Source organism: Balaenoptera physalus (genome assembly GCF_965194825.1).
Source record: "Balaenoptera physalus genome assembly, chromosome: 14".
NCBI lineage: Eukaryota > Metazoa > Chordata > Mammalia > Artiodactyla > Balaenopteridae > Balaenoptera > Balaenoptera physalus.
This window is the reverse complement of record NC_138893.1, coordinates 5,434,422-5,460,270: the sequence shown is the minus strand read 5'-3', so window position 1 is coordinate 5,460,270 and position 25,849 is coordinate 5,434,422. Positions and strand designations below refer to the sequence as shown.

Genomic DNA, 25,849 nt, shown 5'->3' with positions numbered 1-25,849 from the left:
TTGATAGTTTTGCTGGATTCTACTTCTACGTTGGAGAAGTTTCAACTTCTACGTTGAAAATTATTTGCCATCAGGCACTGTTCCATTGCCTTCTAGCTCCTGGTGTTTGACCTACTTGGCAGGACTCCTATGTTTTCTCTGTGCCTGTACCCATGAAGCTTAGCACTGGTGGAGAAAGTCAGAACAAGCAGAGTGATCCCATTATAAATTTATGACTACCAACATGAACTGGACTCTCAACAGTACCAATTTATTCTTTTAAAAAATTTTTATTGAAGTATAGTTGATTTAAAGCAGCAGCATTCCAATTCATTCTTTTACAGATGCAAAAGCTATTTTAAAACCTCTAAACACACACACACACACACACACACACTCACACACACCCCTCTCTACTTTTCTCAAACCTCTGGCAGCTCTTCTCCCACACTCTCAACAGATAACTTTGACTTTTACTTTTTTTGGAAAATAAAAGCCATCAGATGGGATGCCCTTGTGTTCCAGAGATGAAGCCTACAAACTGATCTATATTTACACTCATCTGTTCATCTTTTGATGAACTGTTTCTCCTCTACTTGTATCTTAAAGTCTATTCTGTTCCTGTTTTCAAAGCCCTATAATAATGATGACTCCTTTTCTTTTTTATACATTCCATTTCTTGTCAACTGGACCATGTATAGTGGTTTTTCCAGTGCTCAAACCTCACCCATTAAATCAGCATCCAACCTAACAGCCATCCAACCTAACAGCCAACCAACCCGATAAACAAGAAACATCTACCCACATTATCCTTCAGCTACTACTATTTCCTTCTGTTCTTAGCCAAACTTCTCCCAGATTGCTGTCTTTACTCCTCATTTCATTAGCTATATTCACTTCTCTACCACTCCATTCTGGCTTTCTTGCTAAGGTTCCAGTGACCTCCATCAAAACTTTTTGACCTCTCTTATTGTACAAAGATGATCACACTTTCCTGTTTGAAACACAATCTTTCCTGGGCTTACATGATAAAACTTTGTTTTGTTTTTTCTTCTCATTACTTTTTCTATTACGTTTCCCATTATACTGTCATCTACTTGATCACTTAAATTTGTGAAAGGCTCTTTCCTTGGTCCTCTTTAATTCTCTTCTCATTCCTTAGATGGTGGTACCCATGCATATGACTAGAATTACTACCTATAAACAAATAAATAACACATTTTAATCTATAGTCAAGATCTCTTTTCTGAACTCCAGACCCATATATCCAATTGCTTACTTGACGTATCTTCTTGGAGGTTTCAATGGCACCGTAATCTCAATATATCCAATTCAAGGTCATCTTTCCTCCAAGGTAGTCAGTCCTCTTCTGGTGTTTCCTATTTCAGTTAATGGTACCTCTCTCTCTCCAATTATGTTAGCCAGAACCCTAGAGTCATTCTTGGCATTTCCCTTCCTACTACTCCATATCCAATCCATCACCCATCTAGCTGATGACATTTACAATCAAAGTGTTTCTCAAATCCTCTCACGTTTCTCCATCTTCACCACTCTAGGTAAGCTACCAGCATTTCTTATCAAAACTTCCTGGGTAGTCTCTTACTTGACCTAAGTACTTCTATCAGGTCTCTCAATCTGTTTTCCATATTATAGCCACTGTCATCTTTTAAAAATGTAAATCTAAGTACATCATCCTTTGCTTAAAGCCTCTACATGGCTTCCTTCTGCTCTAGGGATAAAAGCAAAAACTCCTTAACTTGGCCTGCAGGGCTTACAAGCTGTACTCCTCACATACCTCTCCTGTCTTGGCAAACACCATCTAATTTCTCATTCTCTTGTATCAGCTATGCTGGTTTTCTTTTAGCTCCCCATGCCGCCACCTCTAACTACATGAGCTTTGCTTACACTGTGATCCAATTGAGAGCCAGTACAGCTTGGCGGCTAAGCATAGCACACTTCACACCTAATTTTCAAGGGAGATTGCCTGGGTTCAAATCCCGATTCTACAACTTACTTATTTGTGCAAACTTGGGCAAGTTACTTTATCTTCTGTACCTCAGTTTCCTCAACTGGAAAATAAGGATAATTGTAATAGATTTGATCATAATCATGTTATTATGATCAAATGATCATTTTCAGGGAAGGCTCTTTCCTCCCCTTTCTTGCCCAGTTAATTTCTTCTCAAACTTCTGTTCTCAGCTCCAGAGTCACTTTCTCAGAGAAGCCTCCACTGACCTTTCTGACTGAATCCAATTACTTCTTTACAGCTTTTCTCGTATGTTGAGTCTCTTATTTGTAATGCTTAATATAGGTGCAATTTTATATTTTTCTGAGTGATTTATGTATTTATTTTTGGTTAACATTCTGTCTTTCTCACTGAAATGTCAGCTCCAGGAAACTAGGATAGTGTTTGTTTTTTTTTGTCACTATTCTTCATGCCTAACACAGTGTTCATTACTTAGTAGGTTTCCCCCCAAAATGTTTGTTGACACAAAAAACGGTAAACATCCCTGATGGAAGGCTCTTTGATAACCTCTTTTGCTGCTTAAATTAGTGTTCTGCACAGTAAGTAATAAGTTCTGAGAAGGAACACGGAGGGTGAATCAAAGACCAGTTAAGATGTACATCTGCTCCTGGTTCTTCAGGAGGTGACTCTGAGCAGGGGGGTTCCCTGTTCAACAAGGCAGGGTTTTGTGGAGATTATGTGCTGGATACCCAGACCTGGGTTCAATTCTTGGCTCCGTTATCTGCTGCTGTGTGACCTTAATCATGTCACTTGACTTCTTACAGTCCAAGTGTCCTCATCTGTCAAATCACATCACAGTACTCAGCGCAGAGTCAATTCTTGGTAACTAGGCAACGGAACTGATAAGAATTTCACTTAATTAAGCACAGTACATGATTATCCACAGGCTTGCCCCTTATGTAGGCCAGTAAGTCTCCTTCTGTGGTCGGTGACAAACAGCTATCCCATCCCCAGCCCCTAAAAATGTCAAAAAAAATTTGTGCTTTTGGTCACAAGAGAGAGTAAGAATCAATGTGAACTGGAAAAACAGAGTTCCAACAGGATTTCCTGGTGCTTCAAGTGCAAGTTTGAGAGTGGCAGTGGGTGAGCTGGTGTGCTCAGGTAGGATCAGAGGTTCGTTTGCTGGCCATCACCTGTGAGGGACTGACCTTGGGAACAGAGAAAAGCCCTCAGTCCCTGACAAGACAGCCCTGCCCAGATGCCAGCGGGATCCAGCTAACCGCCACTGCAATCTCAGAGCCTCTTTTCTCCTGAGCCCTCCTTTTTTTTTTTTTTTAAATCAGCTGAATCCATTCCTTGAGAATCACATAGAAAATGACTCCCTCCTCACCTCATTCAAGAAGAAAAAAAAAAAATCCCATTCCTCACAATAAAAAGAGTAAGCCTCTTGCCCGCCTCTTGTGCAGCTGGCCACTTTGCTGGGATGAGAGGAGAAATCTGGTTTTAACATTTGGTGGAGGAGTGAGCTGCCTGGAAGCAAGGACCACAGTGATGTCTGAGAGAGATGGACGTTGTTTCTTCCGCAATCCTCTTTTTCTCCTTCCTCCTGTTTCAAACTTGTGGGACCGACCGGGGCTGTGACTTTCAGGGTGTAGTGTGCGTACGTCAATAGAAGGGGCATTGTGTGTGTACTTCGAGCGCGTTCAGGAGGCTGCTGTGCTTGAACTTGCGAGTGTCTGTGACGGAAGAACTGTGAAAGCATGTGTGTGGGACAAGATTTAAACGTGTAAGCGCAGGAAAGTGGTAGCGTGTACGTGGTGAGTGTGTGCGCGCGAGTGAGTGCGCGAGCCAGGGGCCGGCCGCCCGCCCGCCGCGGCTCCCCGTGGGCCGGCCCGGCCAATGAGCGCGCGGCTGCAGGGGCGGCGGGCGGGGAGGGGGCGCAGGGGCCCTGCGGATGGAGGCGCGGGCGGCGCGGCGCGCTCATTCCGCGCGGGCGTTGCTGGCGGGGGGCGGCGCAGCCACTGGCCGGGGACCGGGGCCCGGACCAGGGGCGGCGGGCGGCGTAGGCGGCGCCCGGGGCTGGGATGCGCAGGGGGCTCCGTGGCGGCGGCGTTGGCGGCGGCGTCGGCGGCCGCGGGGCCACGAGCTAGCGTCGCGGCGCGGGGAGCCAGTCGAGCCCGGCGGGCGAGCGGAGGCGGCGGCGCAGGCAGAGCGGCGGCCGCAGCCGGAGCCCGAGCGCCGCGCGCCCACCATGGCCGCTCAAGGCGAGCCCGGCTACCTGGCGGCGCAGTCGGACCCGGGCTCCAACAGCGAGCGCAGCACCGACTCGCCCATGCCCGGCTCGGAGGACGACCTGGTCGCCGGAGCGCCCCTGCACAGCCCCGAGTGGAGCGAGGAGCGCTTCCGCGTGGACAGGAAGAAACTTGAGGCCATGTTACAAGGTAGGCATCCACCCCGTGTTCTCGGACTCCCGGGCTGCGCCCGCGACTCCTTCCCGGACATCCCCGCCCCGCGTCCCGGCGCCCGCCGCTCCGGCCCAAAGCCGACTTAGTTCCCCCGTCCCTTCCCCCGCGGAGCCGGAGGACACCCACAGGGAGTGCAGACCTCGCGGGAGTCTCCACCCTTCCACGCCTCCCAGGTCTCCGGGCACCGAGAACCCTGTGCTAACTTGACCGGCTTCAGAAAAGCCGAAGGCCGTGTTTGTACCCGCGCGCCCAAGTGGCGTTTTTGGACTTTGGAGATGCCAGCTTTAGTCCGGACACCTGGCCTATGCCATCCGGATCCAGTCGGACCGCGCAGAGTATGCGTGACTCCCTCCCCACTCTCTGGCACTCTGGAATTCTAGCTCCGTCTCTGTTTCTCTCCCTCCTCTTGTCAGTATTCACTTCCTCCAGCTGAGGGGCCTTGTCTCGCTATTGGGAAACGCTCTGCAGATGTCAAAGCTTAAGACAGGAGTTCCCGCCCGGCACCCGGAGTAAGGGGGGCCAGCATGGGGGTGAGCGGCCAAAGCGTGGGGATTGTGTCAGGGCAGTGCTGCTGGGTTGGGGGACAGTGCGTGTTCATCACCTGACAGGCTTATAAAACACATCTTGAGTTACACTCGGTTCATAAAAGTCTTCCCGTATTATGGGTGTCTTACTTTGTCTTTCACAATTTGGGTTTGTTTGTTTTTTTTTTTAAACGCCCTCGTTTCTCTGGGACTTTACCAGGCGTAACAGCTTTAACCATACAGGACTGGGAACAAATTTTGACTTTTAATGGGAGGATTGGAGTTCTCAGAGTGCATGGTAAAATGTCCAACGTCATTTTGATCTTCCCTAAAAATGTTAATTACTAGCTTACCTGTAGTCCCCAGTGTGGTTCATTTCCATCATCCAGAGAAATAAGGTAATTTGAATGACTGTTATTCTTAAAATATTGTAGAGGGACCAGGCATTACTTTCACTAAGGGTGCAGTGGTGGATTCATTCAGTAGCTCGTATCCTTATATGAAGGGAGGATTGGAGCTTTCCAACTTTCTTTTGTGGCTTGGTGCCTAATTTACTTTGACTTTATCAGTCAGTGCATCGCAGTGTGGGAGCTGTTTAGCCCTCCATGGAAATGCAGTGGTTTTTTAGAACAATTAAGCAGGTTATTTTAAGACAGAACAAGATGTTTTCCAAAACAATAACTTGGTGGAAACAAATAGCAAGAGTGTTCGGTAGGCGTTTTTGGATGAGTTACAAACTCATCTCCCTTGTTGCTTATTTTTATTGATAAACATCCCCAGTGCTTATCATGTCTCTGTCTTACTCCCTCTTTTTTTCCTCCTTAAATTATGTAACTTTCTAGGAGAGTTACTTCTGTGATAAACTGTTCAAATAGGAATATTGCAAAGTGGATTTGGAAATTAAAGCCCCAGTTGCCTTTCAGTAACCTATTTTAGTTATTCCATTTGTTCCGTGGTTCTTTTTTGCCTAGTTCCTATTATAAAACAAAATATTAAATTTATCCAGAAAAATATTGCTGTGAGATTGTTTGGGTTGAACTGATAACACACATACCTATCCTTTCAGCAAGTTTCTAGTTTATTTTGTACATTTGGAGGGTTGTGAAAGATGGATCTTCTACGTCTTCCTTACCTGTCTTGCCTACGCACATGCAAGTAACGACAGTGATGTTAGCTCCTAGGAAGCCCTCTTGCATAACCTGAGCTTTAGAAGTGGATTTCTTTTTTGAATTAATTAATTTCCATTTAGAATGAAACGAAATATGGGTAAGGCATTTTTTAAAATTTGAAGGCCATTCCCTTTGTAGATATGATATTCTGACATGAGATAGTTTAAAATTGCTTTGCTGTGATGAAGTTGCTTTTACAGAAACTCTTGAGTTAGTATTTCTTCAACAATGTATGTATTAATGAAATATTCACACTTCGACTCCAAAGATTTCTTGAATAATTGAACATAGTGCTTTGATTAACTTTCCAAAATCACTAATAAGTGAGTTGTGCCTTCTAAGAAAGTAAGTTTGAACACATTTGACAATAGAACCCAGTGCACTGTGTACCAACGCATTTTGTCATGCATGCTTCCTAGTGTCAAATTTTGTTAGAACCACCATGTTTGAAGGAATAAGACTAGTTTCTGAACCAAACATAATCATGTGTCTCATTGCTCGATACTAGGTGGTTAAAGCAAGCGTGGGCAACTGGAATCACTCAGACCTAGGTTCAAATCCCTGTGGAACCTTGGGACAGTTCCTGGGCACCTCCCTGTCTCAGTTTGTCCGTCTGTAAAATGGGACTGATATTAGTACCTTTCTTTTAGAGTTTTGTGAGAATTAACAGAGATAAAGCTTAATAAGCTAAAACTTGCCACACTGTTTTATAAATGCTAACAGCTTAATATATATCAGTTGATTTTATTATTACTAATAATAAATATTATAGCACGGATTCAAATAACTTCCAATGCCTATCACAATTTCTGACAGTAGTCTATATCTAAATATCTAGAGAACAAAAGAATTTTGCAGTTTCATAATTGAAGAAGTAAAATAGAGAACAAGGTAGGAAGTTTGGAAAGTCAACAAATATTCTAATATTGTTAGATATCCTTGGGCGGAAAGCTTTTCATTTGAAAAGTGCCAACTAAGAAAAGTCTATATTTGCCTGGTTGGGTTTCTGATTATTGTGAATTTGGATTTGCCATTTTTCCTCACACAATCGCCTTAAAATATGTGCAGGTTTCCAATTTAAATCAGGATAAATAAGATTCTCTGCCTTTAAGTCTACATAGTGCAAATTGGTGATTATAATGCTTGGAATTTGTTTCCAGAGAGACTGTCCTGGGGGTAAGTTAATCTTTAATGGGTTGTATTTTTATTAGTAGAGAAATTCTTCTACGCAATGGACCAAAAATTCAGTGAGGTTAAAATATGGGCAGTAGGGTAGTGGTCAAAGAAATGAAATACCATTCTTGGATGAATCCCCAAAGAATTGATACACATAAAATCCACCAGGCCAAAAATGTAGGAAAAAAGATCACTAGTTTTTTATTTTTTGCTTTTGTTTTTTATCTAATAACTACTTCGGAACAGCCGTGCAGAGTATCTGACACTTCTGTTTGAATCTAAATGAAGATTATTGATTATATTAGTCAACAGTTTTGTAAATGGGAATTGATTTTCAAGTTTAGTTTAGGTTTTTGGTGGGGATGGTAGGCCTTGGAATAGACACGACGGACAACATTATAATAATGAAGAAAAATTGTTCTTGATTTACTTAATACTGATCTTCAGAATTTAGACTTCATATTTCATGTGGGATAGTAGTATTGATTCATTTCAGTCAATTAAATGTGATTTATGGTATGTAAAGAGGGAGGAGAGTGGTCTAGAGGAAAGTCTGGGAGAAAGTAGCAAATAAATGGGTCAGAAGAGTCAGAAATACAGCCTTGGTGTTGGCCAGTGTCCTGAGAGACAAACATGGAATTTGTACATTTATACTTTTCCTTTTTTTTTTCCTTTTTCTTCTTTTGGGGTTGTTTTACATCTTATGATTATACTTTTATTTTTACACTGAAAAACATATACGCGTGCTGTACAGTTAAAAATCCCTACATAAAATTTAGACTCATAGGCATTTTCAAGGTTCGGAATCCCTTGTATTTCATCATAGAAAGAATTGTGGTCTGGGGGCAGTGGCCTGTTTTTATGAATTGAGGTTGATGTCTGGTGGGCTTTTAGGATATTGCTGTTAAAGACATTAAGAACCATGTTTTGGGGACTTCCCTGTTGGCCCAGTGGTTAAGACTCTGTGCTTCCAATGCAGGGGGCACAGATTGGATCCCTGGTTGGGGAACTAAGATCCCATGTGCCATGCGGTGTGGCTAAAAAATTAAAAAAAACAAACATGTTTTTACATGTTCACAGTGATGGGCAGAACAGGAATCATTGACCCCTGCTTGCTTGAGGAGTAGAACTAGCCACTAAAACAGCTGATCACACATTGATTAAAAGTAAGAGCAGCAGTTATGTAATTACATATCTTTTTTCTTTTTTTAATTAATTAACTTATTTTTTTGGCTGTGTTAGGTCTTCGTTGCTGCGCGCGGGCTTTTCTCTAGTTGCGGCGAGCGGAGGCTACTCTCCGTTACGGTGCGCAGGCTTCTCATTGCGGTGGCTTCTCTTGTTGCGGAGCACAGGCTCTAGGCGCGTGGGCTTCAGTAGTTGTGGCACGCGGGCTCAGTAGTTGTGGCTTGCAGGCTCTAGAGCGCAGGCTCGGTAGTTGTGGAGCCTAGTTGCTCCGCAGCATGTGGGATCTTCCTGGACCAGGGCTGGAACCCATGTCCCCTGCATTGGCAGGCGGATTCTTAACCACTGCGCCACCAGGGAAGTCCCTACATATCTTTTTAATTTGGCAAACTTTAGTGAAGATTGTCTTATAATTTGGTAAATAGATAATAATCTTTTAGATGCTTTTGTGGGATCAGGGAGAGAGATGAAGTAAAAATATATGAGAATGGGGGAGTGCTGAAAAAGAAAACAAACAAGAGCTAAGCTGAATGTAGTTTTCTAGCTAAGACTTGATTAAGGCTCATAAACAATAAGAACAAATCCAATAACTTTATGAAGCTTAATGGTTGAAAGCGAAGTGTTCTTGGCCAGATCTGGATTTGAGTCTTGGTCCTACCTTTAAATAGGGAGCTTGGGAAAATTCATTACCTGCAGCCGCATTTATGAAAGGGGGTGTTAATCATCGTGCCTACATCTGAGGTGGTTGTGACCATTAAGAGAAAAAAAGATGGATGCAGAACATCACAGCGCTGGCCACGGAGTAAGTGCTGAATAAATCACTAATAACCATATTTATTATAAACCATAGTTCATAAAATGCACATTCTCATATTGAAAATGAAAATCAGGTATACTTGAAAATGAATTAAATGGTTTATAATAAATGAACATTCACAGCTATCTAAATATTTTTATTGGCCTTCCTGTTAGCTCACCGTACGCGCAGTGTATTAGCCCCTTGTAAAGGTGGAGGAGCAGGTATGAGTAAAGCTGTACTGGACACGAGTGTGGAGTTTTCGATTTTGTGCAGGAGGAGAGGGCTTTGCACTCTCTTTAGCTGTCATTGTTCTTGCTTTGAGTATTTTTCATTCTTTGAACGGTCCGGAGCCCGTCACTTCTAATATTTTTGCTAGAGACTAGCCGCAAAAATCCATTAATCTCCATTGTAGTTTGATGTTGCTCCGAACTTGTCATTCATTGGTGTCTCGAAAGAGAGTTTTTCAAAGAAAATGTTGCGCCTGGGCTAACGTGTTCTGTTTGCTCACCTGTAAGATGGGGACCATGATGGTCCTATCTTCCAGGGGTGTTGTGAGCGCAGAACGAGATGATGTGTGTGAAAAGTGGAGCTCAGTGCCAGGCACGTGGTGTTTGGTAGACGGTACTGTAGCAGCCCCAGCGGCCCCGTGCCATGTGATGCATAAGGATTTCAAAACACTGGAAAGCAAATGCTTGCCAGGTTTTTTTTTTTTTATAAAAACAACTGCATATGAATCTTTTCTTTTTTTCTTCAGTTGAAAGTCTTCTTCCAATCAGAAAAGTGTATTAGGACAAGTGTAGTAGACTCAGAGAGCAGAACTGAAGGTTCAGATTGTTTTGGAAACTAAATGAATAAAATCCATCAGCGGTTGTGTAGCCTGGCGGTGAAGAGTTCAGGAACTGCTATCAGGCTGGCCTGGGTTGGGGTCCTTACTTCACCTCTTGCAGAGCCCCGCGAGGATGCTGTGAGAGGCTGTTACAGCCCTGCACTCGTGGGCAGGGGCTCAGCGCTCTCCGTCAGTCTTATCTCTGTGAAGACTTCTGGGGTTTTGCTTAAGTTGATCATTGATAAGTTAAAACATAGAAAGGGCTTGTTATATCGATGATTTTAACAGGCAGGAATGTATTTATTTGGCTGTGACTAACAGAAAACCCAACACAGAGTGACTTAAACAAACCAGGGGTTTATTTTCCTGTTGAAGCAAAAAAATCTGGGACTAAGAGGGCCAGGCCCCAAGAGCTGCTCAGGGGCTTCAGGGAGCCCAGCAACCTACCCCCTGACCTCGGCCATCCCAGCTGATGGCTTTGGCCTCATTGGTGCAGTCCGGCCAAGGCTATGCCTTGAGATGCGCCTGTGGTCTCTGCAGGGAAAAGGGAGGGAAACAAAAATGTTTTTTTTTTTTAATTTTTTATTCAAGATTTTGCCTTTTTGTGTGACAAAGAATTCTCTCTCCTGGAACTTCCATCTGTATTTCTTTGGCCACTCTTTGCTTCAAGAGATTCTGGGAAAGCGACTTCTTTTCTAGCTTCTCTCGTAGAAGTAGGCAAGGAAGAAGGGAGTCAGAATGGATGCCGAGTGATCCAACCCGTAGTTTCCCCACAAAGGGCAAAGCACAGAGCACTGTGACAGAAGTTCCAAGTTGTGCCTGATGCCAAAGCTTCCCTGTGTCAGAGACTTTGGCCTGCATTGATAACCCCTAGAAATCTAGATGATTTGGTAATGCTTATGTGGGTGGAATTTCTTCTTGGCATAGTCCGGGAATAAACCTAATTCCCAAAGAGAAAACAGCTTTGATCATGGAAAGCAGTTCTCATGTTGTTACTCCTTTTACAAACAAGACCTAGGACCCCCAAGTACTGTAACTGTCTTTTTCTCCTCCACTGTTTTCTGCCTGTCAGGTGTTTTTTTCACTGAAAATCATACAACACAATACAAACGTCCATTTTACCTTTTTTTTTTGTTTAAAAGAATTTCACTTATTTATTTATTTTATTTATGGCTGTGTTGGGTCTTCGTTTCTGTGTGAGGGCTTTCTCTAGTTGCGGCAAGCAGGGGCCACTCTTCATCGCGGTGCACAGGCCTCTCACTATCGCGGGCTCTCTTGTTCTGGAGCACAGGCTCCAGACGCGCAGGCTCAGCAATTGTGGCTCACGGGCCCAGCTGCTCCGCGGCATGTGGGATCTTCCCAGACCAGGGCTCGAACCCGTGTCCCCTGCATTGGCAGGCAGACTCTCAACCACTGCGCCACCAGGGAAGCCCCATTTTACCTTTTTAAAAAATTTTATTATTTTAATTTATTTTATTTTTTTATTGAAGTATAGTTGATTTACAGTGTTGTGTTAATTTTTGCTGTACAGCAAAGTGACTCAGTTATACACATATATTCATTCTTTTTTATATTCTTTTCCATTATGGTTTATCCCAGGATACTGAATATAGTTCCCAGTGCTATACAGTAGGACCTCGTTGTTTATACATCCTATATGTAAATAGTTTGCATCTACTAACCCCAGACTCCCAGTCCTTCCCTCCCCGACATTTTACCTTTTCTTACTCTAAGATATACTTTCTCCCCTCCTACTTCCTCCCCTCCCACCACCCATCTCAGATTGCTTTTAGAATAGACCGGTTCAATGTAGCTCTGGCTTCTGCCCTTTAGGGTTTTCTTGGAGTGGCCACTGCAATAGCATCTGGCCAGCGAAGCCAGAATTTGTTCAGAAGATGAAGTCATTTTGGAGGCAGTTTGATAATAGAATTATCATCAGATTTGTGCCATGTTTTGCTGTTTGAAATTGTCCAGAATGATGAGCTAATAAAAATACCAGTTGCTCATCCTTGGTTCATTCTCTTTATTTAAAAATCTAGTTCTTTAAAAATGCATGGGATAATAGTGACCATGACTATTCCTTTATGTAGAATGCTTAATAAACTACCTGGGATGAGGCACAATTTTTCTTTTAATTTATATTTTAGTTTTTTGGCTGCGTTGGGTCTTTGTTGCTGCGGGCGGGCTTTCTCTAGTTGGGGCGAGCGGGGGCTACTCTTTGTTGTGGTGCGCGGGCTTCTCATTGCGGTGGCTTCTCTTGTGGTGGAGCACAGGCCCTAGGCGTGTAGGCTCAGTAGTTGTGGTTCGTGAGCTCTAGAGCGCAGGCTCAGTAGTTGTGGCGCACGGGCTTAGTTGCTCCGCGGCATGTGGGATCTTTCTGGACCAGGGCTCGAACTTGTGTCCCCTGCATTGGCAGGCGGATTCTTAACCACTGAACCACCAGGGAAGTCCTGAGGCACAATTTTAATGCTAACCTATCATGTCTTTTGCAGTGTGGGGATGATCTTGGCAAGAAACCCTTGTTGTTATGCTGCAAAAGCCACCACATTTGATTTTTAATCCTTATGGTATTAGTATTTAGGGAAGTATCCAAAATGCACAAACCATTAATAGAAACATTTTGTAGATGTTATACACTTATAAATCCATTTACTACCTAATAAGCTACTAATAACTGTGGTTGATGAAAGCATTTATATTTGTAATACATATTAAATCCTGTTCCCATTTATGATGCTAGCATATAAAAAGATAATGCTCGCTTTCTAGCTATAAAGTAGTTTCTCTGTTACAGTGAATAAGATAAACCACATATTAGTCTGCATACTGAGTTGATCTGGAGCTTAACTCTCTTGTATAGGAAGATGCTTAAACATAAGATTTGAAAATTAGCCATTGTATTTTTTTTTCAGATTATGAAAGTAATCAAACTTATTATAGAATACTTGAAAATACAAACAGATATAAAAAAGAAAAACCAAAAGTCACCCCTAAGTCCAGAATCTAGCAATAACCACTGATAATATTTTGGGAATTTTTTCCTGGTCTTTAAAAAGTACGCTCACACATAATTTATTTTTGCAACAGATATTGAGTTCCTACTATATGTCAGGTACAGTGTTGGGCTTTGGGGGTGCAGACAAAACCAAGATAGATATGGTTCCTACCCTTGTGTGACTTGTGCCCCTTAAATTCTAAACTGGGATCGTACATCCTTTCTTTTTCACTTTACATTGTATCACGGATATTTTCCATTTCATTAAAGATTCTTGAAGAACATGGTTTTATTATTATTTTAAAAATTTTTATTGGAGTAGAGTTGACTTACAATGTTGTGTTAGTTTCAGGTGTACAGCAAAGTGAGTCAGTTATACATATACATATATCCACTCTTTTTTATATTCTTTTCCCATATAGGCCATTACAGAGTATTGAGTAGAGTTCCCTGTGCTATACAGTAGGGTCGTATTAGTTATCTATTTTATATGTAGTAGCGTGTAATGTCAATCCCAATTTTCCAATTTATCCCTCCCCCGCCCCTTACTCATTGGTAACCATGAGTTTGTTTTCTACATCTTTAACTCTATTTCTGTTTTGTAGATAAGGAAGAACATGGTTTTAAATAGCTATATAATATTACCTTGACATGTCATGATTTGCTTAAACATTATGATATTTTATAATGTTTTTAGGTGGCCAGGTGGTGGAAAGAACCTAATGTTTCTACTCAGAATGTCCCAGATTTAGGTCCTGGCTCTATCATTTATTGGTTCTGTGGCCTGGGGCAAGTTAATAATTTCTCCGAACCTCAGTCTTCTTATCTCTAAAATGGAATGAATATCATTTCTAGGTTGTGAGGGTTAAAAATACTGTATGTCAAGCATGCACCAGTGCCAGATGTACTGCATATACTCAAGAATTGTCAGGTGATGAATGTTAACACTGCTGCCCCAAATACTTTTGCCTAAAAACCTTTTTTTTTTCTTTCCATCCTTAATTATTCTCAGAGGAAAAATTCTTACTAGTGAAAATTTTAGCTCAAAGGGAATAGATATTTTTAAGGCTTTTGATAAAGTTCGCAAGAAAAATTTCTGGAAAGATTCATATTGTAGGCAGAAGAGACAACAAATTTGTAGGCTCTCTTCTCCTTGTACCTGTGATCCCACATCCTGGCTTATTTGAGCTGGTGGTTGTGAGAAGTTAGGAAATAATTGAATCACCAATCTAGAGTTAGAGTTCTGTTTGTTTCTTTCATAGCAAACTTTGAATTATGTTTATCATACCTGATTAGCATGTCTGGGAGTCACTAGTTCTTAAAATCTGTGTGCATAAAAATCACCTGGGGAGATTGTACAAAATGGCAAACTCTGGGCCTCTCAAGAGATTCCAACTCTGTAGGTTTGAATCTGTATTTTGTGGTAGGAATCTGTATTTTGAAAAGAATCTCGTGTGAGTCTAACGTAGGTGTTCCCAGGAATAAACTTTGAGAAATATTGCTAGATAGTTAGATGACGGTGATCAAAATTAAGAATGTTCAGGCCCTTTTCTTTCTTTGATTCCCTTTACCCCTTTTTTTAAAAAAACTTATTTATTTTTGGCTGTGTTGGGTCTTCGTTGCTGTGCGTGGGCTTTCTCTAGTTGTGGTGAGCGGGGGCTACTCTTCGTTGCGGTGCACGGGCTTCTCATTGCAGCGGCTTCTCTTGTTGCGGAGCACGGGTTCTAGGCACGTGGGCTTCAGTAGTTGTGGCACGCAGGCTCAGTAGTTGTGGCACAGGGGCTTAGTTGCTCCGCGGCATGTGGGATCTTCCCAGACCAGGGCTTGAACGCATGTCCCCTGCATTGGCAGGCGGATTCTTAACCACTGCGCCACCAGGGAAGCCCTGATTCCCTTTACCCTTGAACCTAGTACTTTCTCCATGTTATTAAACCACCTTGAAGCATTTTAGTCTAGGAGCATAATTTATAACTGGCACAATGTTGTTTAGAGAGTGGCTTATTGTAAGGAACTTGGGGGAAGAGCACAACCCTATATATTTCTGTGGAGGGGATATACTGTCTTTATTATGGCACAGCAGGCTCAGAATGCATTTAGTTGTCCTACAGACTCCTATAAAGTCAGGTGTAACAGACATCTGTTTAATATATTATCAAATAACTTAAGAGCACACATTTTTTATTACAGAAATTTAAAAAGCAGTATGAGGGGAAACTTTTAAAAAGAAAAATAATCGTTGGTAATCTCACCTTCCTAACAGCTATTTTCATTTTTCTGCCTTGAAATGTAGTCCTTGAAATACAGTCCTTGACTATTGGCATAGGGGTTATGTAGCTGTTGTTGTAGCATTGACTACTGTTTTGTATTCAGCATTAATCTAATATATTATATGTTTTTGTGTTTCTAAGCAAGTTTTCAGAATTAAAATTTTATGGTTGGATAATGGTACCTTTGATCAAAAAAATTTTTTTTTGCAGTTATAGACTACCTTATGGTGAATACGAATTACATAGCTTTTTTCTCCTTTGAAACTATATTCCGAGGAAAAAATTTTGAGGAATATGGTTACTGAAGAATAGCAGCGATTTTGAAAGCAGCGGCCAACTTTAATTGAGCAGTTACTATGTGTGAGACACTGTTCTGATGCTTTATGCCTGTTCAGTCATCTCAGCCTCTCATGCAACAACCCAATAGATACAGATGCTGTTTGGGTCTTTGTTTTACAGACACAAAAGCTGTAACTCCTTTATTTTATTTTATTTTTTAATTAATTAATTTTTATTGGAGTATAGTTGCTTTACAATATTGTGTTAGTTTATACTGTACAGCAAAGTGAATCAGCTAGATGTATACATATATCCCCTCTTTTTTGGATTTCCTTCCCATTTAGGTCACCACAGAGCACTGAGTAGAGTTCCCTGTGCTCTACAGTAGGTTCTCATTAGTTATCTATTTTATACATAGTAGTGTATATATGTCAATCCCAATCTCCCAGTTCAACCCTCCCCTCCCCCCCCACTTGGTGTCCATATGTTTGTCCTCTAGTTTGTGTCTGTAAGTCCTTTAAATCTGGGGCCTGGGTTTCTTTTTGGAATTCTGAGTGGACCTAGACACTGGTTTTCCTCTTGGGGTTGTTACAGAGTCATAGCTGTTACGTAGTGTGGAGACATATCAAATCTGAATCTAGGATGATAAACTGTACTCCAGAAAAGGTTTTGTTGCTTCCTCAGCTCCCTGCCGAAATGCAGAGGGCTGTGGTGGTAGGCACAGAGGTGGTTAGAATTCTTGGTGAGAATGCAGACGTTCCAGAGGGCTGCCTTCTGCTAGCTTTGGTTAAGTTTTCTCTGTTTCTTCCTTTGTGGAACTGAGATAATAATACCTCTTTCCTAGGGTTTTTGTGAAGATCATATGAGAATGTATGTAAAGTTGGCTTGCAGTTGGTGCCCTGTACATGGTCTACATGTTTCAAATTCATCTCTTATTCCTGTGCAGCCTCCAGCCCAGTGCTGTGAAAATACCTGTGTGTGTTTACAGAGTAAATGGCTCACGATGGATCTGAATTAAAGACTGTACCATTTTGGGCTGGTGGACCTGGCATTGACCTCATAGAACGGAACTTTAAAGCTAGGGCATGTGCTTGGCCTTAAGAAACACCAAATAGTTCTGCCTTACATAAGTAAGTGAGGCAGAGTAATTCCCTACATGCAAGGTAGTCTTTCTTCACCCTCAGTCTAGGGCTTGTGTAGCATGTTGTGTTATTAGTGATAGTGCATTAGCATGGTGTTTTGAATGAGGATATGCAAAACTTAATTCAAGTGAGGTTAATGTGGGATAATTTGTGGCTGTGTCTGATTAGTTTTATAAATTGAAATTTGTCACGGTGAATATAATTTTTCAATTTATTCGGTTACAGATTATCTTATTCTTAGAATAATACATCTCCAGATATTTGTTTAAATATGCCTTTAAAGCATCTCAGATAAGAGATTTTTTTTATGTTAGTTTGTTCATTGCACTAGGATACTCACTGAGGTATTTTGGGTTAAGGGAAATAAACCACTCCTCGCAGCAGAGTGGGTGACTGGGAACTCAAGGCAACTTGAGTTCATGACCTGGTCTTTCCACTGACACTGTCATCTTGTATAAGTTATTTAACTTTTTAGGGTTTGGATTAGATGTCCCCTAAAATCCTTTCCAACTCCAGTATTCTGAGTCTTTTGCACAGTGTACAGTATAAGCCCAATAGTACTTGGCATGTGGTGTTAGGGTCTGACTCAGCTCTACATCCATGAGTAGTTTTGGTACAAATTTGCCTTGATCTGAACCACGCACGTGAGCATTCACAGCAAACGGGGAAGATTCTGGAATGAAGACAGTTGGAGTATCTTTGGAGGAGCAAGTATTCCCAAGGCAGCTGACCACAAGCTCTGCTTTCTGACATCTTGGCAGTCAGGTTTACAGTGCCCTGTATTCTGTGGGCTAGATGTGAGCTAATTTAAGGTTTTCTGCAGTAACTGAGCAGGAATGACAGTGTAAACCATAGTTGAGATTTGCTGGTGTTGACACACTGTGTTAGATGAACAAAGGAGATCGTATGCTTCCCCAAGTAGCATCTTTTTTGTCACATTTTCCTTCCTCCTTTGCCAGTGTGTCCAGTTATCAAGTTCCACGTGCCAGGGTTTATATCTGTCATGTAAACCACTAGAGAAATGTAGCAGGGAAACATAATAGTGTTCATTAGAGTAAAATCTCAATTGAAAAGACATCTGTATATCCAGATTTTAAGTATTTTCAGAATCACTTTAATTGCTTATCGATTATTGAGAAGTAGCAAAATATTTCTCTTGTGTTGTACAGAATACCACTAAAGCTTGTATTATCTATGTTTTGAGTTGATTCCTTTATCATATGCTGAGCTTTTGAAGTGCCATTCAAACCAAGTCAATATTTTGCATATTTGTCTTTTTTTTTTTTGGCCGCATGGCATGCGGGATCTTAGTTCCCCGACCAAGGATTGAACCCATGCCCCTTGCATTGGAAGCACAGAGTTTTTACCACTGGACTGTCAGGGAAGTCCCAAAGTCAGTATTCTGACAAGCTTTTATAATCTTTTAAATTGCTTGATTATAATGATTTAATTTTAAAAAGTCAGGAAAATATATGTGTAGCTTTAGTATTGCAGGAGCAATCCTATAAAGAAATGTTTATTTTAGTCCGGGAGACTGTTTTTCTTAAATTAAAAAAATTTTTATATGGGAAATAGAAACCCAAGATAGCATAGATCTATAGAGTTTTAATTTTATTTTACAGGGATCTGTAATTTAGTAAAACATTGCTGGCAGTCATACTGTCACCTAAACAGAAAGATAGCTTCAAAAATATATTTACTGGGAATTCTCTGGTGGTCCAGTGGTTAGGACTCAGCGCTTTCACTGCTGGGGTTGGGTTCAATCCTTGGTCGGGGAACTAAGATCTTGCAAGCCACATGGCGTGGCCAAAAAAAAAAAATTTTTACTACCAGTGATTGAGTATCTGGGATGCATTATCTATGAAAGTTTATTTGACTAAGTCGAAACAAGTAGGCTTGAGCAAAAAATATTATTAAAATGGATTTGATTTTGAAGTTCTGTATGAATCATTAGCTTTCAACCTTGTGAAATTTGTCTCTCATTATAAATTATTCAGGAATAGTGAAGCCATTTGAAAAACCCAGTGGGAAATTACTGTATGTGTTAAAATCATGAAGTCATGTAATGGGACTGCATAAGTGAATGAGGCCCTTTACCTTTAAGAGGAATACAATCTAGTGGAAGAGAGGAAACCTACCTGAATTTGTTAATAGAAAAGAAAAGGAGATCCCATAGAATAAGGCTGTGCTTACTTAATGTGCATCATAGTCTGGGGTTGCCTACCTCTCTCCCACAAGATGAGGGCTTGCGATAGCTAGTTTATTTGGGAAGTGCTCTCAAGGAGAGGAAGTGAGGGAATAAGGAGAGTCACATGGGGAAGAAGGCAAAGCCACTACAATGATGTATAATTGAGTTGGTTACCTCTGAGGGTGATTGCTATTTCTGGTGAGTCGCAGAGTCTGTATCCATAAATCATCCATATAAGGGACTCAAAGAATCATTTGTCTATCAGCTTCTGTCCCTCTTTGAAGAGGATTGAGGGTTGCCCCATGAGGTTTGCCCCTTCTGTACTTCTGGGTTACATACATGTGACACCTACCAGCCCCTGCATACATCCAGCAAACTCCCAGAGTAGGACATGAGAAGTCTGTCTGCTGTAAGCTTGAGGTGAGGCACTGTCAGTACAAAGTGGGTTTACATGTGATCAGAGCCATTTACTGTAGCCTGACTGGAATCAGAGATGAAGTGTAGTGGGGGTGAGATGGTGTATACAGTACAATATCTTTATTTTATTTATTTATTTATTTAAATTTATTTTTTATTTTTGGCTGCATTGGGTCTTCATTGCTGTGCGTGGGTTTTCTCTAGTTGCGGCGAGCGGGGGCTACTCTTTGTTGTGGTGCACGGGCTTTTCATTGCAGTGGCTTCTCTTGTCGCGGAGCACAGGCTCTAGGCACAGGCTTCAGTAGTTGTGGCACGTGGGCTCAGCAGCTGTGGCTCGCAGGCTCTAGAGCACAGGCTCAGTAGTCGTGGTGCCTGGGCTTAGTTGCTCCGCGGCATGTGGGATCTTCCTGGACCAGGGCTCGAACCCATGTCCCCTGCATTGGCAGACAGATTCTTAACCACTGCGCCACCGGAGAAGTCCCTACAGTGCAATATCTTTATATACTTTGAATGCAAAAAAAAAAAAAAAAAAGGGAGACAGAGAAGTGGATGTTTAAAATGTGACATACTCTTTGTTTTAAATCAAAGAAAAGTCTTTACTGTAAATTTTTGATGACTTCTATTGTGTATGTTTCTGTTGAGTTTGCTGTAATGTGAGATTACAGAAATAAACCTTACTGTGGCCAGAAAGATGGTGGAGTGAGGAGCTCTAGAACTCACTGCCTGACAAGAACACTGACTTATCAACAATATACAGTTCAGAAAGCCATTATGAGAATGCCCAGGCAAGCTCAAAGGCAAGAACAGCTGCAGTGAAATGGGTTAGAAAAGTGGTTTCATTTCACCTACACCAGCCCCTTTCTCAAGCCGGCAGAGCTAGCAATTGAGAGAAAAAGCCCAATATGCTGCTTCTCCCTTGGAAGGCAAAGAGAATAGTGGAACATACATTCAACCTTCCAGCTTTTTTGGGGACTACCCGAGGGATTGGTTTCTATTTTGCCTGACTTGGAGTACTGATGGGGGAACTGGCATAGTTTTGATGCCTGGAGGTTGTTGAGAACTAAAGAGAGCTTAGCAGCCTGTGGCAGTGCCAGAGAACCTGCAGTACTGCAGACAGACATCAGAGGGAGTGAGAGACTCATGAAAAAGAAACCAGCAGACCTCCCTTCACCCAGCATGCCTGGAGAAGAGGCATGCTTGTAAAAGGTTTGAAAGGCCCCCAGAATCTCTAGCTGGGCTGATTGATATGGAAGTCTTCCTCTGTACGAAGCCAATCTATAAATGTTGGGAGAGGTGGCTGTTTTTTAAGTGCAAAAATCATAACAAAGATAACAAGGCACACAAAAAAGCAAGGAAACATGGCTCAATCAAAGGAGCAAAATAAATCTCAAGAAGCTGACCCTAAAGAAATAAAGATCTATGAATGACCTGACAAAGAATTCAAAATAATCATTTTAAAGAAACTCAGTGTACTGTAAGAGAACACAGTAAATTAAATAAGGAAAGCAATATATGAACAAAATGAGAATATCAAAAAAGAGAAACTATAAAAAAGAACCAAACAAATTCTGGAGCTGAAGAATACAATACTGAATTGAAAAATTCACCAGAGGGGATCAATATCAGACTCGGTCAAGCAGAAGAAAGAATCAGTGAGTTTGAAGACAGTTCGTTTGAAATTATTGAATCAGAGGAATGAAAGGAAAAAAAATGAAGAAAAGTGAAAAAAGCCTAAGGGAGTTATGGGACACTGTCAGAAGGACTATATATACTATATGGGTGTCCCTGAAGAGAAGAGAGGGATAAGCAGAGAGCTTCTTTGAAGAAATAATGGCAGGAAACTCCCCAAATCTAAGGAAGGAAATGAACATCCAAATTCAAGAAGCTTGAAAGAGTCCAACTAGGAAGAACCCAAGAAAGTCCATACAAATTGATCAATCAAAAGTCAGAGACAGAGGATCTTGAGAGAAGCAAGAGAAAAATAACTTGTTATGTTACAAGGGAGCTCCTATAAGATAACGAGCGGATTTCTCAGCAGAAACATTATGGGTCAGAAGGGAGTGGGATGATCTATTCAACGTGCTGAAAGAAAAAAACTTGTCAACCAAAAATGCTATATTCAGCAAAACTGTCCTTCAGAAGTTAAGGAGAAATAAAGACCTTCCTGGATAAATAAAAACTGAGGGAGTTTGTAATCACTAAAGCATATGAAAATATAAAGCTCTCTGGTGAAGAAAATCCCTATAGAAGATGCACAAAAGAAAATGAGAAAGGAATCAAAGCTTGTCACTGTAAAAAATCAACAAAACACAAGGAAAGGCAGCAAAAGAGGAAAAGAGGGACAAAATACTGACAAGACTTACAGAAAACAGTTAACAAAATGGTAATACTAAGTCCTTCCCTATTGGTAATTACTTTAAAAGTAAACAGATTAAACTCCCCAATCAGAAGACGTAAAGTGGCTGAATGGATAAAAAAGAAAAAAAAAGGCCAATTATATGCTGTCTACCAGAGTCTCACTTTAGGTATAAGGACATGCACAAGCTGAAAGTGAAAGGATGGAAAAAGGTATTCCATGCAAATGGTAACCAAAAGAGAGTAGTGGTTGTCATACTTATATCAGACAAAATAGACTTTGAGTCAAAAACTGACACGAGACAAAGAAGGTCATTATATAATATGAAAGGCTTAATTCTCTAAGAAGTTATAACAATTAAAATATATGCACCTAACATCAAAGCATCCAATTATATGAAGCCAACACTGACAGAATTGAAAGGAGAAATAGGCAGTAACACAATAATAGGAGGAGATTTCAACACCCCACTTTTAATAAGAGATCAGTCATGCAGAGGTTAATAAGGAAACAGAGGACTTGAACAATATGATACACCAGTTGGACCTAACAAACAAATATAGAACACTCTACCCAACAACAGCAGAATACACATTCTTCTTAAGTATGCATAGACCATTTTCTGGGATAGATCACATGTTATGCTGCAAAACTGGTATTAACAACTTTAAGAAAATTGAAATCATAGCAGGTATCTTTTCTGATCGTAATGGATGAAACAGTGAATCAATAACCAACCCCCCCCCCCCAAAAAACAAAATTGAAAAACTCACAAATATGTGGAAATTAAACAACACACTTCTGAATAATCAGTGGATCAAAGAAGAAAACACAGGGGAAATCAGAAAATATCTTGAGACAAATTAAAATGAAAATAATTATGTACCAAAACTATGGGATGCAGCAAAAGCAGTAGTAAGAGGAAAGTTTATAGTGGTAAACGCCTCATTAAAAAAGAAGAAATATTCAAGTCAACATCTTAACTTTACAACTCAAGGAACTAGAAAAAGAAGAATAAATTAAACCCAAAGTTAGCAGAAGGAAGGAAATAATAAAGACTAGAGCAGAAATCAAAGAGATAGAGGATAGAAAAACAATAGAAAAAAATCAATGAATTAGGAATTGGTTCTTTGAAAAGATCAATACAATTGAAAAGTTCTTAACTAGACTAAGAATAAATGAAGTCTCATGTAACAAAAATCAGAAATGAAAGAGGAAGCATTACAAGTGATACCACATAAATAAAAAGGGTCATAAAACACTTCTGTGAACAATTATATGCCAACAAGTTGGATAGTCTAGAAGAAATGGGTAAATTCCTACAATAATAGGATCAGTAATCAAGAACCTTGCAACTAAGAAAAGCCCAGAACCAGATGGCTTCATTGGAGAATGATACCAAATATTTAAAGAAGAATTGACATCAGTTCTTCTCAAACTCTTCCTAAAAATTGAGGAGGAGGAAACACTTCCAAACTCATTCTACGAGGTCCCCATTATCCTGATGACAAAATCAAAGATTTTGATTTTTACAAGAAAAGATTTTATTTTTACAAGAAAAGGAAGCTACATACTAATATCCCTGATGAATATTGATGCAAAACTCCTCAACAAAATATTAGGAGACTAAATTCTAGCAAGTTAAAAAGATTATACATTATGACCAAGTGGGATTTATTCCTGGAATGCAAATATGGTTCAGCATATGAAAATTAGTCAGTGTAGTATACCACATTAACAGAATGAAGGACAAAACCCACATGAGCACCTCAATTGATGCAGTAAGAACACTTGACAATATTTAACATCCTTTCATGATAAAAATGTACAACAAACACAATTAGAAGGAAATTACCTCAATGTAATAATAAAGGACATATATGAAAAGCCCACAATTAATATCACTCAATGGTGAAAAATGGAAAGCTTTTCCTCTGAGATCAGGAAATAGGCAAGGGTGCCCACTCTCACTACTTCTATTCAAAATAGTACTGGAAATCCTAGCCAGAACAATCAAACAAGAAAAAGAAAAGACATCCAAATAGATAAGGAAGAAGTAAAATTATCTATGTTTGCAGATGACATGATCTTATATATACTTGATATTGTGTAAACCCTAAAGATTCCATGAAACCATGTTAGAGCTAATAAATGAATTCAGCAAAGTTGCAGGATACAAAATGAACACACAAAAGTCAGTTGTGTTTCTATACATTAATAATGACCAATCCACAAAGGAAATTAAGAAAACAGTACCATTTACAATAGCATCAAAAAGAATAAAACAGGAATCAATTTAATTAGGAGGTGAAAGACTTGAACATTGAGAACTACAAAAATTGTTGGCAAAAAGACAAATGAATGGAAAGACATTTGTTTTCATAGATTGGAAGACTTAATATTGTTAAAATGTTTATATTACCCAAAGTGATCTACAGATTCATTGCAAACTCTATCAAAATCTCAATGTCATGTTTGAAGAAATAGAAAAAAAAAATAAAAATTCATACGGAACCTCAAAGGACCCCAAGTAGTGAAACCAGTCTTGAGAAAGAAGAACAAAGTTGGAGGCCTCACACTTCCTGACTTCAAAACATATTACAAAGCTACAGTAATCAAACCACAGTGGTACTAACATAAAGACAGACATACAGACAATAGAGAACCCAGAAATAAACCTTCTCATTGGCAAAGGTGACAAGGCTATACAATAGGAAAAGGATAGTCTCTTCAGCAAGTGATGATAGGAAAACTGGATATCCACGTTGAAAAGAATTAACTTGGACCCTTACCTTTCACCATATATAAAAATTAACTCAAAATGGATTAAAGACTTAGGAAGATAGAAATTATTTCAAGCATCTTTTCTGACCACAGTGGTATGAAACTAGAAATCAAACACAGAAAGAAAAATGGGAAAAGCACAAACACATGGAGACGAAACAACATGCTACTAAAAAACCAATGGGTCAACAATGAAATCAGTGAAGACAGCAGAAAATACCTTGAGACAAATGAAAATGAAAACACAACCTCACAAAGTCTATGGGATGCAGCAAAAGTAGTTCTAAGAGGGAAGTTCATAGCAATACTAGACTTCCTCAAGAAACAAGAAAAATCTCGAATAAGCAACCTAACCTACTGTCTAAAATAATTAGAAAAAGAAGAACAAAGAAAACTCAAAGTAGGAGAAGGAAGGAAATGATAAAGATCAGAGAGGAAGTAAATAAAATAGAGGAAAAAAACAATAGGAAAGATCAATAAAACCAAGAGCTAGTTTTTTGAGAAAATAAACAAAATTGACAAACCTCAAGCCAGGCTCACCAAGAAGGGAAGAGAGAGGACCCAAATAAACAAAATAAGAAATGAAAGAGGAGAAGTAATAACCGATACCACAGAAATACAAAAAAATCATGAGGATACTATGAACAATTATTTGCCAACAAATTGGACAACCTAGAAGAAATGGACAAGTCTCTAGAAACACAGAGCCTGCCAAAACTGAGTCAAGAAAAAAGAGATAATTTGAACAGACTGATCACTAGAAGTGAAATAGAAGTTGTAATTAAAAACTCCCTGTAAACAAAAGTCCAAGACTGGATGGATTCACTGGGGAATTCTACAAAACATACAAAGAAGAAGTTAAAACTATCTTTCTCAAATTCTTCCAAAAAATTGCAGAGGAGGAAATACTCCCAAATTCATTCTGTGAAGCCACCATTACCCTGATACCAAAACCAGACAAAGACAGTACAAAAAAGAAAATTACAGGCCAACATCTTTGAGGAATATGGATGCAAAAATCCTCAACAAAATATTAGCAAACTGAATCCAAAATTACATAAAAAAAGATCATACACCATGATCAGGTTGGATTCATTCCAGAGTCTCAAGGATGGTTCAACATATGCAAATCAATCAATGTGATACACCACATTAACGAAAGGAAAGACAAAAACCACACGATCATCTTAATAGATACAGAAAAAGGATTTGACAAAATTCAACCTACATTCATGATAAAAACTCTCCCCAAAGTGGGTGTAGAGGGAACATGTCTCAATATAATAAAAGCCATTTATGATAAACCCACAGCCAGTATAATACCCAATGGTGAAA

At 40.2% G+C, this 25,849-nt stretch overlaps 1 protein-coding gene across 3 annotated transcripts in view; it reads left to right on the top strand.

Annotated features, from left to right (window-relative positions):
- Positions 1-3,894: 3,894 nt before the first annotated feature.
- The window catches only part of BICC1 (BicC family RNA binding protein 1), a 303,029-nt gene continuing 281,074 nt past the window's right edge, over positions 3,895-25,849 (top strand). The window contains exon 1 of one of the 3 annotated variants that reach the window (XM_082425510.1): positions 3,895-4,386. In XM_082425510.1, coding sequence (XP_082281636.1) covers positions 3,900-4,386 — 487 coding nt within the window. In that variant the 5' untranslated portion in view covers positions 3,895-3,899. The remainder of the gene's footprint in view (positions 4,387-25,849) is intronic. The other 2 variants (XM_082425511.1, XM_082425509.1) reach the window with 2 other exon arrangements.